Genomic DNA, 16,963 nt, shown 5'->3' with positions numbered 1-16,963 from the left:
AGGTGGCCAGGAGGCTCTGCTTCAGGCTGGGATAAAAGCTGCAGCAAGGCGGCTGTCACGGCGGGATTCAACTCCTGGGGGGCGCTGGAAAGATCGCCTTCAACCAGAGGGGGTGGAGGTGGCGGCGGTGGAGGTCCAGGGGGCTCAGGGGGCCTCTTCTCTGGTGGAAGAATGTGAGGAGGACATGCTGTGGAAGGGTTACTTCTTTTAAATACCATCTTAAAAATCACATGTGATTATAAACACAAACACATACTGTCCAACATAAATACCAATACAAGTAACCAGATATAGTAAAAGGAAAAAACCTGGGACCAGGAAACTGAAATTTATGGATAAAATAATCAAGTGATTAGAAATAAAACAGTTGCATTCTGGATCTGACGGCTGGTATAAAAAGATGTTATGTTTCAAATGACTGTCCTAAATATTTTTGTTTTGAGATTTTCTTCGTTAAAGAACTGTTCTAATATGCAGATTGTTGGCAACCTCTCCATCCCTTCTGCTGTTAGATCAAAACATTATTGAAAACAAAGCAGAAAGAAGGAAGATGAGAAGGAACAATATATACTCTGTGGTCATATTTCTAGGACATAATCTTTCTGTACAACGTGCAAACCTGGCTAACATATTTACAGTGTTTGATGATAGAAAATTAACCTGAAATACAACAGGAGAGATGCAATCAAAAAAAAACCATTCTCAGCATATATAAAAGGACATTTGCTTCCCCAAATTAATCATTTCTCTCTATAAACATATCCTTAAGAAAAGTGTATTAACCAACCACAGCTTTGTGAATAATTGTAATAAATTGCAAAGACCAGAGTAATCCTGTTATAATTTTCAATTTTGTTTTCTTACCTTCTATATGTTTTTTTATGCTATAAAAAAGAAAAATCACTCTAGTAGCATCACACAGAACTGTACCGTTGATAAAAATGTGTTCATCCTTACTGAACTAATACTAAACTCAATTATTACCATGACCTCTTTCTTGAACCATGTCCCCAGACTTTTGCTTTTTCGTTGCTGTCTACATTTGCCTGAAAATGAATTCTTACCAGGGTAAGAGATAAGAGAAAAAGTGGTATGAGTTTGAGGCCATATAAAACTAGTGAGTCAAAAACTAGTAAGATTAATGTCTTCAGGATTGTTATTCAAGCTGCTTTTTAAAAAAGGTTTGTTGTTTTGGTCTTATCTCACAAATGACCAATTTTTTCTTTTAAATATTTTCTTCTACTTTGTTAGTTAGTGATGTAATGTCATTACTTAGACAAGCCAAAAACAATTTTTAATTACAATTTGGTATTCCTATAGCATAATTATCTTGCAAATACTCTGTAAAGACAATAGTAATTAAATTTGCACTCCCCAAGTAGGCAGGTAGAAAACACACTCAAAACAATATACAAGCAGGGCAGTGGTGGCACACGCCTATATATAGTCCCAGCGCTCAGGAAGTAGAGTCAGACAGATATATCTCTGAATCTGACGCTAGCTTGCTGTCTACAGAGAGTTCCAGGACAGCCAGGGCTATATAGAGAAACCCTGTCTCAAAAAATTGAACAAAAAACCCCCAAGAAAATAAAAAATTTTAACACTGTGCAGTGAAAAATGAGGCCAGATGGCATATGAAATAACAAATAAAGATAAACAGTTTAAGAGGTTCTGGGATTGGGGGCACAAGCCAGGGAGGCAAGGGAGGCAGGGTATCAACTTTCAGTTTTGAAACAGAGTAGTCCACTTTATAACATGTAACTCCAAGTTATTTGTTGACCGGCTGGTCAGCTGAATAGCAGGAAAAAAAATGAATTCAGGCAGAAGAAATCAGCTACTGAAAATTTACAATTTGGAGAATAACCCAAAATGATAAGGTAACTGAACTACAACCATGTATTATATTTCAAAGTCTTTTACTGTCAATACTACTTATCTATATAAGGATATCCAAGTACCAATGACATAGAAGAAAAAACAATCACCAAGTTTTTAATACTGGAAGAAAACAAACAAAAACCAGGTGTCAGTTTAAGTTTATAGTCTTCCAGTTATACCACTTTTCATTAAGAACTACTGAAGTTAATAAAGCTTATTTAAAGGAATTAAAACTAAAGCTATAAATTATAAACCATATTGTTCTCAGATTAGTGTTGATATTGTCACTATATAATAGTTTTATCCTAATGAAGAAGGTAAATAAATGTAAAAATAGCTTAAAATTTTCTTTTTATTTATTAGATTAGAACCACTACTCTTTAAGTACAGAAAGAAAAACTAAATTGCCAAACTAAGATCACTTTTCTGGTTTATGCAGTCTGCCCTCTGGTGGAAGTGTTAATGAACAGTGCAATGGCCAAGTAAGAGGCATGTGGAGGCAGGAGGTGGGATCTTAAAAGTTTTGAATGCAATTTATGCTAAAAAAAAAAAAAAATTGTAGACACACTAGATAATCCAGGAATGACTAAAATATCATCTGTGGATTTTGGTGTGTTTTGTATGTGTGTAAATTTCTTGAGACAGGGCCTTGATGGATGCAACTTCCTTTGTAGGACTAGACCAGGTTGGCCTCCTAAGAGCTGGGATCAAAAATATAAATATTTTGATCCAATATTTCTATTCATCTTTAGCTGTGGCATTTTTACATTCTCCTCTAAAAAGCAAATCTAACTTCTAGCTATATGCTATGACTTATTTTCAGTTCAACTTTATTATATGGTTGATAGATTGTTGAATTATTTGGTGAATATTTTTCAAGCAGGATGCTATTTAATTTGACAAAGATCTTTCAGGTACTTTGAGATGAAAATTGTTATTTACTTTTTGAGGGATGACTGGTTAAGATCAGAATCTGAGACAGGAGATAAATAACCTGCTTTACTTCTACATAGACTTTTCTTTATTTAAATTTACATCTTTATTTATTATTATTGTGTAAGTGTGTGCCATGTGTGTACCTGGTCCCTGTGGAGGTCAGAAGAGGGCATCATAACCTCTGGAACAGGAATTACAGGCAGCTGTGAGCCACTATAAAGGTGCTAGGAATTGAAGCAGTTCCTCAGCAAGAACAGCCAGTGTTCTTAATTTCTGAGCCATCTCTCCAGCCTTTCCTATTACCAAGCCTATTAAAACCATTCAAATCATCATAGAGAATAGCAATGTGAATCAAGACATGAGTGTATTAGCTTTGTTGGCTAATAATCGGCAGATCAGAGACAGATTTACTTAAATTTCTTAGGATGCAGTTTACCTAGTCACAAAACAAAAGGTTAATTTTATTGTCTTTCAGTTTGAATAATTTCCACATATGAAAAATCAGGGTATGTATTTGACCTTATACTAGTGAAAATAAAGAATATATTTTTTGTACCGACCCATATGAAATATAATCGCAGATTCCTAAAGTTCAGAGTTAGTATACCTCTTCAGTCTGTGTCTCTTCTTATTCCCCAATTCATGGGATCTTCAAGGCCAATGAGTATTTCCAAAAAGTCGAAAACATTTTCAGATAGTGAGATTTTCAAATGGATTATGACTCAGAATTGATTAGAATACTTGCAATGCTTCCCTCCTCTAATACTGCATGGTGTGGTCATGTGACATAAGACATAACAATTTTTTCCCTTTAGACTTTTTCTTTTCATAATGCTTAACTTCCTGATTCCACTGTCCCTTTCATAAACATAGAGTTAAAGTAACCACTTTTAGGTACTATTACTGTTTGGAAAGAAAATATAAGGTGTTTATCTGCTCAAAACAATTCCCCGATTATTTTCAGGAACTGAAATGTTATTTTATTAGGGCTTTCTTGACTGTATCTTCCACATAAGATTCTGGTATCCAGGATCCACTCCACTAGATGTAAAGAATAATTTGTTGTTTATTTTAAAGTCATGTTCTCTAGGACTAGCTTGCTATCACATTCACATACTCCTTCAAGATACCTCACTATCTACAGCTTTGGTTTTCTTGATTAGAATACAAGGGCTTTACTTACCAGTACCTTATTAATTGGAAAAATTATCAATATATGAAAGGTGCTTTGAGACCTAAACGAATAGGCTGGTCAAGAAATACATCATTTGGTCCTATGTCCTCCTGTAGACTAGACTACAGAAAATGGAAACTGAGACCAATGATGTGAAAAAGAAAACATTAAGAGATTTTCTTTAAGAGGATCAACAGCACCTGAGCTCAGTGAGATTCATGACCGGTCTGTTTACCTGCTGCCTCCTCCTGTGGCATTGTAGGAGTTCTTCGGGGCCCCTGTGGCCCACTATTCTTGTCACTGGTGTTTTCCTCCAGGTTACCAGCTGGCTCTTGGGTTTTCATCAGCTGACTCAAGAGAACTGCCAACATATTCTGCATGTCAGCTGGTGTGTTTGAAGCTTCAGGAGTTGTCTGTTCAGCAGGAGGCAGGACCACAGATACAGAAGGTACCTCCTTCAATGATTCCTCCGGGGCTATGGATTCTGAGTCCTGCTGCTGGGAACTGGCTTCAGTCAGTGCACTAATAGACTGATTCAAGGCTTCAAGCTGCTGTTGCATCTCTGGATTGGAGTGGATATTAAGCAGCTGTGCCATCTGAGGGATGCTCAGGTCAGTTTGGCTCTGAAGCAGGTTTAATAACACTGCCAGTTCACTTTGATTCAATTGCTGTGTGATGTCACCGAGGCCTGTGGGACAAAAGTGGAGCCAAAATAAGATGACAAGGAAGCCCAAGGCCCTTTGTCTTCTTCTACTGACAAAAGCAATTTATAACATCCAAAGGCACAGTTTCATTTTGAATCTGACATTTAGTATCTCAGATTATTACATCACAGTTTATTCTTTATTTTTGTTTTAAAATGCAAAGACTTGGATTGGTGAGATGCTACTCAAGGTAAAAGGCACTTGCCACCAAGCATGACAACTGTGTAACGACCAGGACCCATGTACTGGAGAGTAACAAGTCCTACAAGTTGCCCTCTGACCTCTACACACATTATGTGCCACCTCCAATAAAATAAATAAAAATTAAAACAACAAATAAAACACAAGGACTAACTAAAGCATCTCTGCACTCTTTATAAAAGTGACTACATTTTGCCTGTACACTTTTAGTCAGTGATTTTCAACCATTATTATATGTAAAAACTATTAGGATGGATTTAAGAATTAGGGGTCTAATGTGCCAAGAAATTTGGCATTTATTTAGGGGTTATTTATGTTGTGTATCCCAGGCTAGCCTCACTGTTGGTGTGTAGTGAAAGATAACTGTGAACGTCTGATCCTCCTAACTCCACATCCCCAGTGCTGTGCTGCACTGATCTGAGGAAATTTATTTTTCAAGTTTTCTGGAAAATTCCAACGTGTTCCAAATGTAGAAAGAAACACTGCAATCTCAGCTACTTTGGAGGCTGAGGCAGAAGATCCTAAGTTCATGGCCATTGGGTGGATAGAGAAGGGAAAATGAAATAGATCTGCAGTTAAAAAAATGATAAATACTTGTTACAATGGTTATTTTGACACAATTTTAGTATATAGGTCAAGAAATAGTCTACAGAATCCACTAATTTTAGCAATTTGATTTAATTTGACTGGATTCTAAAGCCTTATCAAATCTAACATAACAACTTTAAATTACTGCTCAAAAGCAGTGAGTGAGGGCTGGAGAGTTGGCTCCGTGTTTAATGGGTTGCTTATCCAGAGAACTTGGGTTTGATTCTCAGTGCCCACATCTCAGCTCAAACTGTAATTCTAGTCCCAGAATTTGACACCCACTTTTGGCATCTGGAGGCATTAAGCACAAAAGGTGCACAGATGTATATGCTGACACACACTGATACACACACACACACACACACACACACACACACACACACACACACACACACAAACACACATTAAAAAAATACTAACCTTAAATTTTACAAATTTAATTGGTTTCTTCCACATATAATCTAAGAAAGATATAGTATTCTGTATCTCAAGTAATGAAAATACCCCACTGCAAACTTTCTGAACTATACGCAGAAAGTAAGTTTTACTTCTCCTTAGAAATGAGGATATCAGTAAGTTTTCTAATGTTCCAGTGGACAAAAACACAGTGATACGAACATGTATGCATTTTACCCTCAAAATCTCCGTAAGTGTACTCAATAGAAACAGAGGCTCCATCCTAGCACTGACCTACTGCATCCCCTGGACCAGGCTCTGCCTTGACAGGAGCAGGTTGAGGTGGTGCTGGGCTACTGTTCTTCACAGGCTCAACTGATGTCCCTGAGGTAGTTTCTTTTCGAGAAATTTTGGATGGAGGTGGCTCTTCTATCACAATACCACTCTGTCGTTGCCGTCGACGTTTCTTACTCCATAATTCATGGCAATCCTGCCAGTGAGGTAGGCTGGAAAAACACAAAACAAAGGAAGAGTAAGTAATGAGTAAGTGGAAGAATAATAAATTAATATAAAAAAGCAAGGAACACCGGTATTAGAATTAAAAAAAAATCATAAATATTAGAATTCAGTGTAAAAAGAATCATGGCAAGTAGTAGTTTGTAGAAAATAAAAGCCCAAAATTATGCAGTAAGACGTAAAAATCTGCTGGGCAGTGGTGGCGCACACCTTTAATCCCAGCACTTGGGAGGCAGAGGCAGGCGGATTTCTGAGTTCGAGGCCAGCTTGGTCTACAGAGTGAGTTCCAGGACAGCCAGGGCTACACAGAGAAACCTTGTCTCGGAAGACCGCCCGCCCCCTGCACTCTCCCAAAGGGAAAAAAAAAAAGAAAGAAAAATCTTAGTGATACTAGAACCAATTCCTATCTGGTCAAATACTGTTTCTGTTGGTATAAAAAGAATAAAGAGAATTTTACTAGTGAAGTTTCAGCTGAGGATAAATGAGAGCCGAGATGAACAGCTTACTAAAAAGTTATGGAAAAAAAAAAGTTGGGCAGTGGTGGCGCACGCCTTTGATCCCACCGCTTGGGAGGCAGAGGCAGGCAGATTTCTGAGTTCGAGGCCAGCCTGGCCTACAGAGTGTGTTCCAGGACAGCCGGAGCTATACATAGAAACCCTGACTCAAAAACAAAAAAAAAACCAAAAAACCAAAAAAAAAAAGTTTTGAAAGCCTACAAAAGGAGCTATGAAGATGGCTCAGTAAGTAAGGACTTGCTACCAAGAATGACAACCTGAATTCAACTTTGGAACTTTTATGTTTGAACCAACCCCCACAACATGTCCTGACCTTCACATGTATCCTTGGCAAGAGAATGAACATGTATGCAAACAAACACAAATGGTGTTTTAAATCTTGGAACTGTATAACCATCACTAGTATACTAAATTAGTCATTGAATGTCCATGATTAGGTATCATTAACTTTTTCCAGAGTTAAACTGGGTACATTCTGAATCCTAGCAACTAAGGGGCAGAAGAAGGTGGCATGCCTGTTAAAGGCCAGCCTGGTCTACTTGTTGAATTCCAGGTCATTGAAGGATACATTTGTTTCTAGAAAACAAAACTATGTAACAGTTCCTACATTTCAGTAAAAAGTTTATATATCAAAAGTTTAATACAATAAATGAATCTGGATAGATCTTTAAAGTAATGATACTTATATGTAATTACCAATATCCTCTATTTTGTTTTTTTTGGAAAATATATTACTCCAGAACTAGGAACTCAGGATTCAGCTGCAACAGCCTCCCAAGTGTTTACCATCATACCATCCCATTCCTTCTATGGTAAGAAAATGCATCCAAAGGAAAAAGATCTAAAGTTCAAGGCCAGCCTATATAAGTGTCATACCCTTACTGACCTGACACTGATGCAGACTATTTAAAATTACAATTGTTCTTTCAGTATGAGAAGTATATAGTGGCAAAATAATATATGGCACCTTATCCACAGTAACACTCCATTTGCAGTTATTTTGATAAACCTATATATTTTTTAGTTTATCATCTGAGTCTAGCAGAAAATTTGGAATCATTTTACAGCCACAATACTTACTCTGGAGGTGCCATTTTGCTGAGTTCCACATCTTTAAGAAAGTCACTCTGTAGGGTCTGTTCAGCTGTGCAGCGCTTGCTAGGATCCAGTGTCAGCATGTGATCCAATAGATCAAGTGCCGCTGAAGGAATGCTATGGAAAGGAACAGGGGAATCAAAAACTCACAACAACCCCATAGTTCTCAAACCAGGAAACTTCTATAAAATGTTATTTGAATCTCCATGTAAAACGAAGCAAAGAAAATTGGAAATTGGCTAATGGGAACAACAAATCTAAGACATGATTAAGAAATGTTAAAATGCAGGTGAAAACTAATGAAACCAACAATTTGGTACTCTTTCCTTAGGAAGCTCAAAGGTTTTTATTTGGCCAAGGCCTTCAGAAGAGAAAATCAGAAATAGGGTTGGATAAAATAAACTCTTTAGTAGTAGGGCTGGAGAGGTGGCTTAGAGGTTAAGAGCACTGGCACTCTTGCCAAAACCCCAAATTAAATTTCCAATATCCACATGCCAGCTCATAATCTTCCAAATTCCAATTCCAGAAAATCCAACACACTCTCCTGGCCTCTGAAGGCACCAGACATGTGACACATGATACACATACATGCACGCAAGCAAAAACACTCATATATGTAAAATAAAATAATTGGGCTAATTGAGGCTCATCAGGTAAAAGCACCCATTACAAAACATTATGAGCAGTATTATTTCCTTGGGACCCTGAAATTTTTCTTCTGTCTTCCATACCCATATCCATACACAAATACATAAAAGAATCAATGAATGGGGCTGGCCTTATTGGAGCATCACTGTAACAGAAGTATTCATGACACAGAGGCAAATAGATCTCTGAGTTTGAAGCCAGCCTAGTCTATATACTGAGTTCCAGGCCAACTAGATGTATATAGTGAGACTGTCTCAGAAAAACAAAACAACAAAAAATGTAATTAAAATATTTCCTGTATTAAATTGAGATTAACAGTAAAAGTCAAGTACCAACAGAAGCTAGATACAGAAAAGAGATTTAAGAGAATTTTGTTAAACTCACAAAGAGAATTCTTCTCTTAGGCGTCTCCTGTATTGCTTCTTCGGTTTCATGGTGTTGAAGTAGGGTAGCTTGATAACATCAGGCCATACTGCTGGACAAGGACTACCACAGAGACGACTGAAAAGAAAGCAAAAGAACAAGTGCACTGATGAGAATCATTGGGACAGCATGACTTCTAGAGGTTGTTGAAGAAGAAATTATCTTCTGAGATCTGGTGACTCTATGATTTATTACATTATTACACTAGTAAAAAAAAAAAAAAAAGTAAAACATGACTTTAATTGCTCTAAGGAAAAGCAATATAAGAATTCCAACCGCAAGAAAACATACTATAAATACTGAAAGCTAGCAAAAATTGTGTGTATGTGTGTATATATATGTATATATATACACACATACACACACACATACACAGAGAGCGAGCAACAAAAACTGATTGACATATTTTGTAAAACATGTTTTTATCTATTATGGTTCTCATCACCAATTTTATTCTATTCAGCTAGAATTAATTTCTTTTCTTTCTCACTTTTTTGGGCCAAATCTATTTATTATGAAGCCCTGGCTGTCCTGAACATATTGTGTAAACCAAGACAGCCTTAAACTCAAGAGATGAACCTGCCTCTGCTTCCAAAGAGAAGACATGTAACACCATACCTGGCAAAACTAATTCCCAATAGTGAAAATTGATGAACTGATGGCCAGCATGGCCTATAAAAAGAGAGACACTGTCTCAAAACAAACAAAAACAAATCAAAATAGAAAAAGGGAGAGGAACAGAGAAAAAGAAAAGAAGAAAGCAGAGTATAGCAAGAGAGGCCCCTAGTGTAGTTTCGAGTCCTCCCCAAATTGCCCATTATAGGTTACATTTTAAAACTGTGGCTAGAGAAAAGACTCAGTGGAAAAAGATTACTCCTCCCAAGCTTGATGACCCGAGTTCAATCCTCAGGATCCACAGGGTAGAATGAAGAAGAAAACATGCACTCCATAAAACATGAAAAACAGCCAAAAATTCTTCTATTCCTATCCTTTTAAGGAATATGCTACACCACAATAGCAGAGATCAAGAAATAAATCTCAAGAGTCAGCTCTCTCTTTTAACTACATGAGTCCTTAAGATGGAATGTATGTTGTTAGACTTACTGGGAAGCATCTGCACACGAGAAGCCATCTCACCGCCCGCTGCAGTTTGGTTCTACAAACCCTGACACCACCCAAAAACACCAGGCAGTATGTGAGGAGGTGAGGTTCCTTATATCTGTTTTTCAAGGAGGCTGGTCAGAAAAATATTTTTTCAATCACCTTTTCTACTTTAATTAGTGTTTTGAGCATATGTGCACATGTAATAATAGTCACTGGAAAACTTTTGGGAAACTCTCCTATATGTATGTACCCATGATTGAATTCAGGCCATCAAGCTTGAGAACATGTTGAGCTATCTACTTAGGCTAGTCTTGAACTCATGATCTTAAAAATATTCTCACTACCTTATCCTACACAGCCTGTAGTACAAGTACCAGTATTTTTAAATACAGCATATCTGTATATATGTAAGAATAAAATCATGAAGTAAGATTTAGACAATCTAAAGCTGGAGAGGTGGCTGAGAAATTAACAGCACTTTAAATAGGACGCAGGTTGTTCAGCTTCCAGCCCCCGCACAGCAGCTGACAGCCTCTACAAATCCAGTTCCAGGGGATTCAACGCTCTCCTCTGGCTTCCAAGGGCACCAAGTATGCATGTGGTGCAATTACACACATGCAAACACTCAAATACATGAAATTAAAAGGTATGAGTGGATATGAGCTACAATGAGGGTAACTAGAAACAGAACCCAGATCCTCTGCAATAACAGCTAGAGGTCTCAACTGATGAGTCATCTCTCCAGCCCCATAAAATATAATTTTTTATGTTCTCAAGATGTCACAGAAAATATTTTAAGCTGGACCAAGCAAAGATAAATTTAATATCATTTGGTGGGATAACTTAAAAAAAAGAGTTACCAAAACTGGAGAATTTCATTAGCTATTCATTATCTAGTTTTAAAACTATAGTTCAGGCTAGTTAGATGGCTCAGAAATTAATAGCACTGGCTGTTCTTCCAGAGATCCTGAATTCAATTCCCAGCAACCACCTAGTGAGGCATGACCATCTATGAGATCTCATGGGTTGGAGAGGTGGCTCAGAGGTTAAGAGCACTGATTGCTCTTCCAGAAGTCCTGAGTTCAATTCCCAGCAACCACATGGTGGCTCACAACCATCTGTAATGGGGATCTGATGCTCTCCTCTGGTGTCTCTGAAGACAACAACAGTGTACTCACATACATAAAATAAATAAATAAATAAATCTTTAAAAAAAAGAAAAAAGAGATGTCATGCCCTCTTCTGACATGCAGATGTACATGCAGACAGAGAACTCATATTAATTAAAAAAAAAAGAAAAGAGGGGGTAAATCATAACTAAGGATTACATAACTGGGTCATGACAAATTTGACAATGGTAATATATACAACAACCAAAACGTTAACTAAATATCAAATGTGTAGTAAGTCTGAGATCTTTCTGGCACTATTCCCCAGTGTTACATTGTGTAACTTCACTGAAGTCTTGATTCAGAACACACAACAAACTTGCACTGTCACGTTTGCACTGTACATTTGTGTGTGTGTGTGTGTGTGTGTGTGTGTGTGTGTGTAACTTTTAGCTCTTTCAGAAACAATACTGGCTTAATTATAAAAAACAAAGACTAACTAGTTGGTAATATCCCATGTCTTTAATCCCAACACTTGGGAGGCAAAGGCAGGCTGATCCCTGAATTGAAGGCCACCCAGGGATGACAACCATGACAGCCAGGGATACACTGAGAAATTTTGTCTTGAAAAGAAGAAAGAGAAAAGACAGACAAAGGCTTTAGCTGGGCATGGTGGTACACTTTTTTTTTTTTTTTTTTTAAGATTTTTTTTATTATTATATGTACATATACTGTAAACTGCCTTCAGACACACCAGGAAAGGGCATCAGATCTCCTAACAGATGATTGTGAGCCACATGTGGTTGCTGGGATTTAAACTCAGGACCTTTGGAAGAGCAGTCAGTGCTCTTAAGTGCTGAACCATCTCACCAGCCGGTGGTGCACATCTTTAATTGCAGCACTCAGAAGGCTCTCTGTGAGTTACAGACCAATCTGGTCTGTATAGCAAGCTCTAAGATAGCCAGGACCAGAGATCCTGTCCCAAGCAAGCAGGCAAGGCTTTAAATAACTTTATTATTCATCAAGATGTAAGTATCAATTTAGTCTATTTTTTAGATTGTATTATGGTAGAATGTTTGATTGTAGAAACTAGTTGAGTTAGGAACTCAACTAAAAAAGTTAAAATAGTAAATGAATTTCCAACTATTTCTTTTATTTGCATTGTTATTGGTGAGATAAGGTCTTCCTATCTGACAGTACTATCTTCCTAGTACTGACTTGTATAGAACTCACTATGTAAACCAGGTATGTGCCACCATGCCTAATTTCTTTTTTTCTAATTTATTTTAGGTGCATTGGTGTTTTGCCTGCATGTATGTCTGCGTAAAGGTTTCACATCTTTGGCAAGTGGAGCCACAGACATGTGGATACCAGGAACTAAACCTGGGTCCTTTCAAGAACAGGCAATGCTCTTAACTGACCCATCTTTCCAGTCCTGCCTTGTTTCTTTAAAAACTGTTTTGTTTTTTACTTATTTGCTTATTTCTGTGTGTGTTACACATAAGTTTATGTAGAAGTCATTAGACAAATATTGAATGTTAGTTCTCTCCTACCACGGGGCTAAAGATGGAAAGGCTGTAAGGTTGTAAAGCTGACATCCATGTGTATGCTCACACATAAATTAAAATCATTTCAATTCTTATGAAAAAATAAGCAACTACTTTATTAATATACAAATTTGATTTCATATTTAATAAATTGAAAAAGTGTATATATATACATATATATATAAAAAAACACAAGGATATGTAAAAAGTTTTCAGGTGAACAGATTATGAGTGAAATGGCTGACTGCAGACAGAAAACTAGAATAAGAAAACAAGATAGATTATTGAAGATTATTAACAATGTATCAAGAGAACTCAAGAATGAACCCGATAAAGACTAGATTAGACACCAAGCAGAGGTGGCTCATGCCTTTAATCCCAGCACTTGGGAGGCAGAAGCAGGCAGAATTTTGAGTTTGAGGCCAGCCTGGTCTACAGAGTGAGTTCCAGAACAACCAGGGCTACACAGAGAAATCAAAAAGAAATTCTTATTGATCATACACAGGTACTTAAGAGCATGTGTGTAACTATACCTGATAAGTTCTAGCTGAGCAAGTTCCAAATTGGCTTGAAAAATAGGTTTCTTTGTGAACAGTTCCCCAAGGATGCACCTAAAAAGAGTAAAATTTATAGGTTAGAAAAAAATCCCTTGAGTCTATCTTGAGTGTCTTTCAATAAACTTTTAAGTATCCTGGGCAACATGCAATACACTTTGCTGTAAACTAGGCCAGGGTTCATTAAAAGATAAAAACACCTTCTTGTGGTGAAAACACATTATACAGGTTTTTAATTTGCCGGCATATCAAACTCTATTGCCTGTAGACAACAGTCATTCATAAGCAAAAGGTATTAATAGGAGTTCATTATCTCTGTCACACCATGGTAATCTAAGAAAATATACACGTTTATAAGATGCATGGCAATCTTTCTACAAAGAAAATTTGTTGTCATTAATGTGCTCTGTAGAATTATACTATACTATTATAACCCCTCTGGCAATATATTTACAAAAAAACCCAACATATTAACAGCTAAAATTAGTTTCATCAAGACTTTTAAAAAAATTCTGTGTAAATCCCTAGTTATTTTGAGATGGATATTCAGGATTAGGAGATGGTTGAGTGGGTAAATGAAATATTGAGAACCCATGTTTGAATCTATGGAAGTCACATAAAACTGAGTGTGGTCATGTGTGTCTATAATGCCTGTGATTCTACAGCAAGACAGGAGGATCACTAGAAGTTGGACCAGCAGTGAATAACAAATCAGAGTCACACAAGTCTTCATTCACACACGCATATACATCATATACGTAACAAACAAACAAACAAAAAGTGAATAAATGAAAGATACTCTAGAACATCATGAAAAGGATTTGGGTTCAAGTCCTAGCACCCACATGGTGGCTCACATCAATCTGCAATTCCAGTCACAGAGAATCCTATACCTTCTGAGCTCTTCAGGTACCATGCACACTGCAAGAACACACATTCAAGTAGACAAAATAGTCACACATATAAAATAAATAAAAATGGAGAGATGGCTCATCGGTTAAAAGTACTGACTGCTCTTCTGAAGGTCCTGCAACCACATGGTTGCTCACAACCATCTGTAATGAAATCTGATACTCTCTTCTGGGTGTTTGAAGTCAGCTATAGTGTACTTACATATAATAAATGAATAAATCTTTAAAGAGAAAGAAAGGAAGAGAGAGAGAGAAAGGAAGAAAAGGAAAGAGAAAGAAAAAGATGTCAGGTATGGTGGTGTATGCCTTTGAACCCAAGCAAGGCCAATATGATCTCCAATGATTCAGGACAGCCAAGGCTATATTACCAGAACTCTGTCTCAAAAAACCAAAATAACAGCATCAGCACCAGAAGAAACAGCTTTGTAATAAACTATTTACAGTCTCAAGGCATCTATGCACAAAACAGTTACTAATTGTAAGAGGAAAACTATTAACTTTTTTTTTTTAAATATGGAATGCTTCACGAATTTGCAGATCATCCTTGCGCAGGGGCCATGCTAATCTTCTCTGTATTGTTCCAATTTTAGTATATGTGCTGCCAAAGCCAGCACACTATTAACATTTTTGTGAGAAAAAAAAAAGACATTAACCAAGTGACTATAATTATTATCATTTCTAAAGGGCAAATGAAGTCTATGTAAATGGACATAAAATATCCAATTAGGAACGTAACACTGCTTATGGTATATTCTAGCTATAAATACATAACCTGAACCTGGTGTACACTCTTGAAAATAATAAATGATGTGAAATATAAAGAAAAGCTACAGCAGTGTTCCAGAGTGAAGAAGACGTTGATAAAGAAAGCAGCTATAACTACAGTACTTGAGAACAAGCAAGTTAGAAACTAAGATGTGCAACAGCAGACAATTAACAAAAACAAAAAACAGATTAGTGTAATGTACACACCTCCAGTAAACAAAGGTATTATTTCTAGGACATCACTAGCATAGAACTGGAATAGGAAAACAGACTAAAGCACTATATAGTATAAAGTTATCCTGGACTAATGTTAAACTTCCTTTCTGATTGACCTTGAAATTGGAACCATCCTTCCTCTGATTGGACACAGAATTATAGGTATGCACTACCCTGCTCAGCTATGTTAAATTTATTTAACTTGGTAATTATATTATGGTTATAATAAGTAAGTTAGTTATATCTTAATATAATAAGTTATATCTAAGTTATATCTTAGATATAATAAGTAAGTAAGTTATAATCTGTAAGTTGGAGGCTAGCCTAATCTACATAATACCTTCCAGGACAGCCAGCAGATACATAAAGTGATACTGTCTTCAAAAAAGTTTGTTGTTTTTTTTTTAAAGTGATACTAGAGTGGTGCTAATTACTTTCATGTGCTTTTTGTTGTGTTTTTAAACACACAGTCACATGTAGTCTGGGCTGGACTGCCAATTCTCCAGCCTCTACCTGTAAAATGTCAGGATGTCAGGCCCTTGGCTCAACCCTAGGCTGCTATATATAATTTCATCTACTAAATTTTGATCATAATGACTTAAAATGATTCATTTTTTTACTATTTGTATACATGTTACTTTGGAGACTAGAAGAAGTATTTTACCCCTTGGCTAGCATTACATGTATTGCCTGATCTCTGTGCTGAGAACTGAGCCATCTCTCCAGCTCCTAAGATATTTATTATGAATTATTCGTGTGTGTTTGTGTGTCTCTCTGAATTATGTGCATGTATATGTACATGCCCACAGCTATCAGAGACCTCAGATCTCCCATGACTGAATTTAAGGCTGGTTGTCAGCTTCCATGTGGATGTTGGGAACCAAACCGGGATTCCTTGGCAAGAGCATCAGAGCGATTAATCACTGAGCAACTGTATTGGCTCCAGTCCTCTATCATCTCCTTCTTCCTCCCCCTCTTCTTTTGTTTTTGTGAGAAAGGTTCTCATTATGTATATCTGACTTGCTTAAAATTTGCTATGTAGCTCTTACTCCTGCTTCTCTACCTTGCCTCTTGCCCCTTTGTTCCCCCTTTTTCCCCATTCCCTCCCCCATTCCCTCCCCACAGCCATGGCCAGCGCCTACTTCTCTACTCTCTCCTTCTCTCTGCCTTTCTCTGCCTCTGCTACCCTCTTAACTCCCCTCTCCATGCCCTAAAAAAATTCTATTCTATACTTAAAAAAAAAAAAAAAAGATTTTGCTATGTAGACGAGATTGCCTTGATAGGAGAGATAGACATCTGCCTCCCAAGCCACGACGCTTCATTCCAGCACCAATTTAATCTCAAGTGACCTAATGTTTACTTCACCTATTGTTTATTAGCTTTTCTAGTGTCTATCCTGATTTGAGATGGAAAAGGTACAAATAAATTTTACTTCCAATATTAACTATCAAAATCAACATCTAAATACAGTTTTATACCAACTAGTAGAAATAGAAGAGCAGTAAAAAAAAAAAAATCCCAAAGGAATAGCTAGATTTGTTTAAAACATTTGGAGACAGTGTTCTCAAACTTGTTAAGAAATCCGGGAAAACCTTGAATTTTTTGTTTGGTTGCTTTTTATTTGTTTTCCTGGCCTGAGTTCTTGTTTGTTTATTTGGCTTTTTTTTTTTTTTTTTTTTTTTT

At 36.8% G+C, this 16,963-nt stretch overlaps 1 protein-coding gene and 1 non-coding gene across 12 annotated transcripts in view; both read right to left on the bottom strand.

The window, feature by feature from the left end:
* The window catches only part of Cdk12 (cyclin dependent kinase 12), an 81,928-nt gene that overhangs the window by 28,639 nt on the left and 36,326 nt on the right, over window positions 1-16,963 (bottom strand). For 10 of the 11 annotated variants that reach the window (XM_031354531.1, XM_031354528.1, XM_031354529.1 and 7 more), the window contains exons 9-13: window positions 13,368-13,445; window positions 9,036-9,152; window positions 7,989-8,120; window positions 6,172-6,383; window positions 4,224-4,676 (exon numbers count right to left, since the gene is read on the bottom strand). In XM_031354531.1, the coding sequence (XP_031210391.1) occupies window positions 4,224-4,676; window positions 6,172-6,383; window positions 7,989-8,120; window positions 9,036-9,152; window positions 13,368-13,445 (992 nt within the window). Of the gene's footprint in view, window positions 1-3,029; window positions 4,677-6,171; window positions 6,384-7,988; window positions 8,121-9,035; window positions 9,153-13,367; window positions 13,446-16,963 lie in introns of those variants that run through there. The other variant, XM_031354523.1, reaches the window with a different exon arrangement.
* Window positions 14,807-14,913, bottom strand: LOC116079321. Its single transcript, XR_004113894.1, has one exon. It is a non-coding gene; the product is annotated as a U6 spliceosomal RNA (small nuclear RNA).

Source organism: Mastomys coucha, unplaced genomic scaffold, assembly GCF_008632895.1.
Source record: "Mastomys coucha isolate ucsf_1 unplaced genomic scaffold, UCSF_Mcou_1 pScaffold5, whole genome shotgun sequence".
Lineage (NCBI taxonomy): Eukaryota > Metazoa > Chordata > Mammalia > Rodentia > Muridae > Mastomys > Mastomys coucha.
The sequence above is the reverse complement of the archived record's forward strand: the minus strand, read 5'-3'. Positions and strand labels throughout refer to the sequence as shown.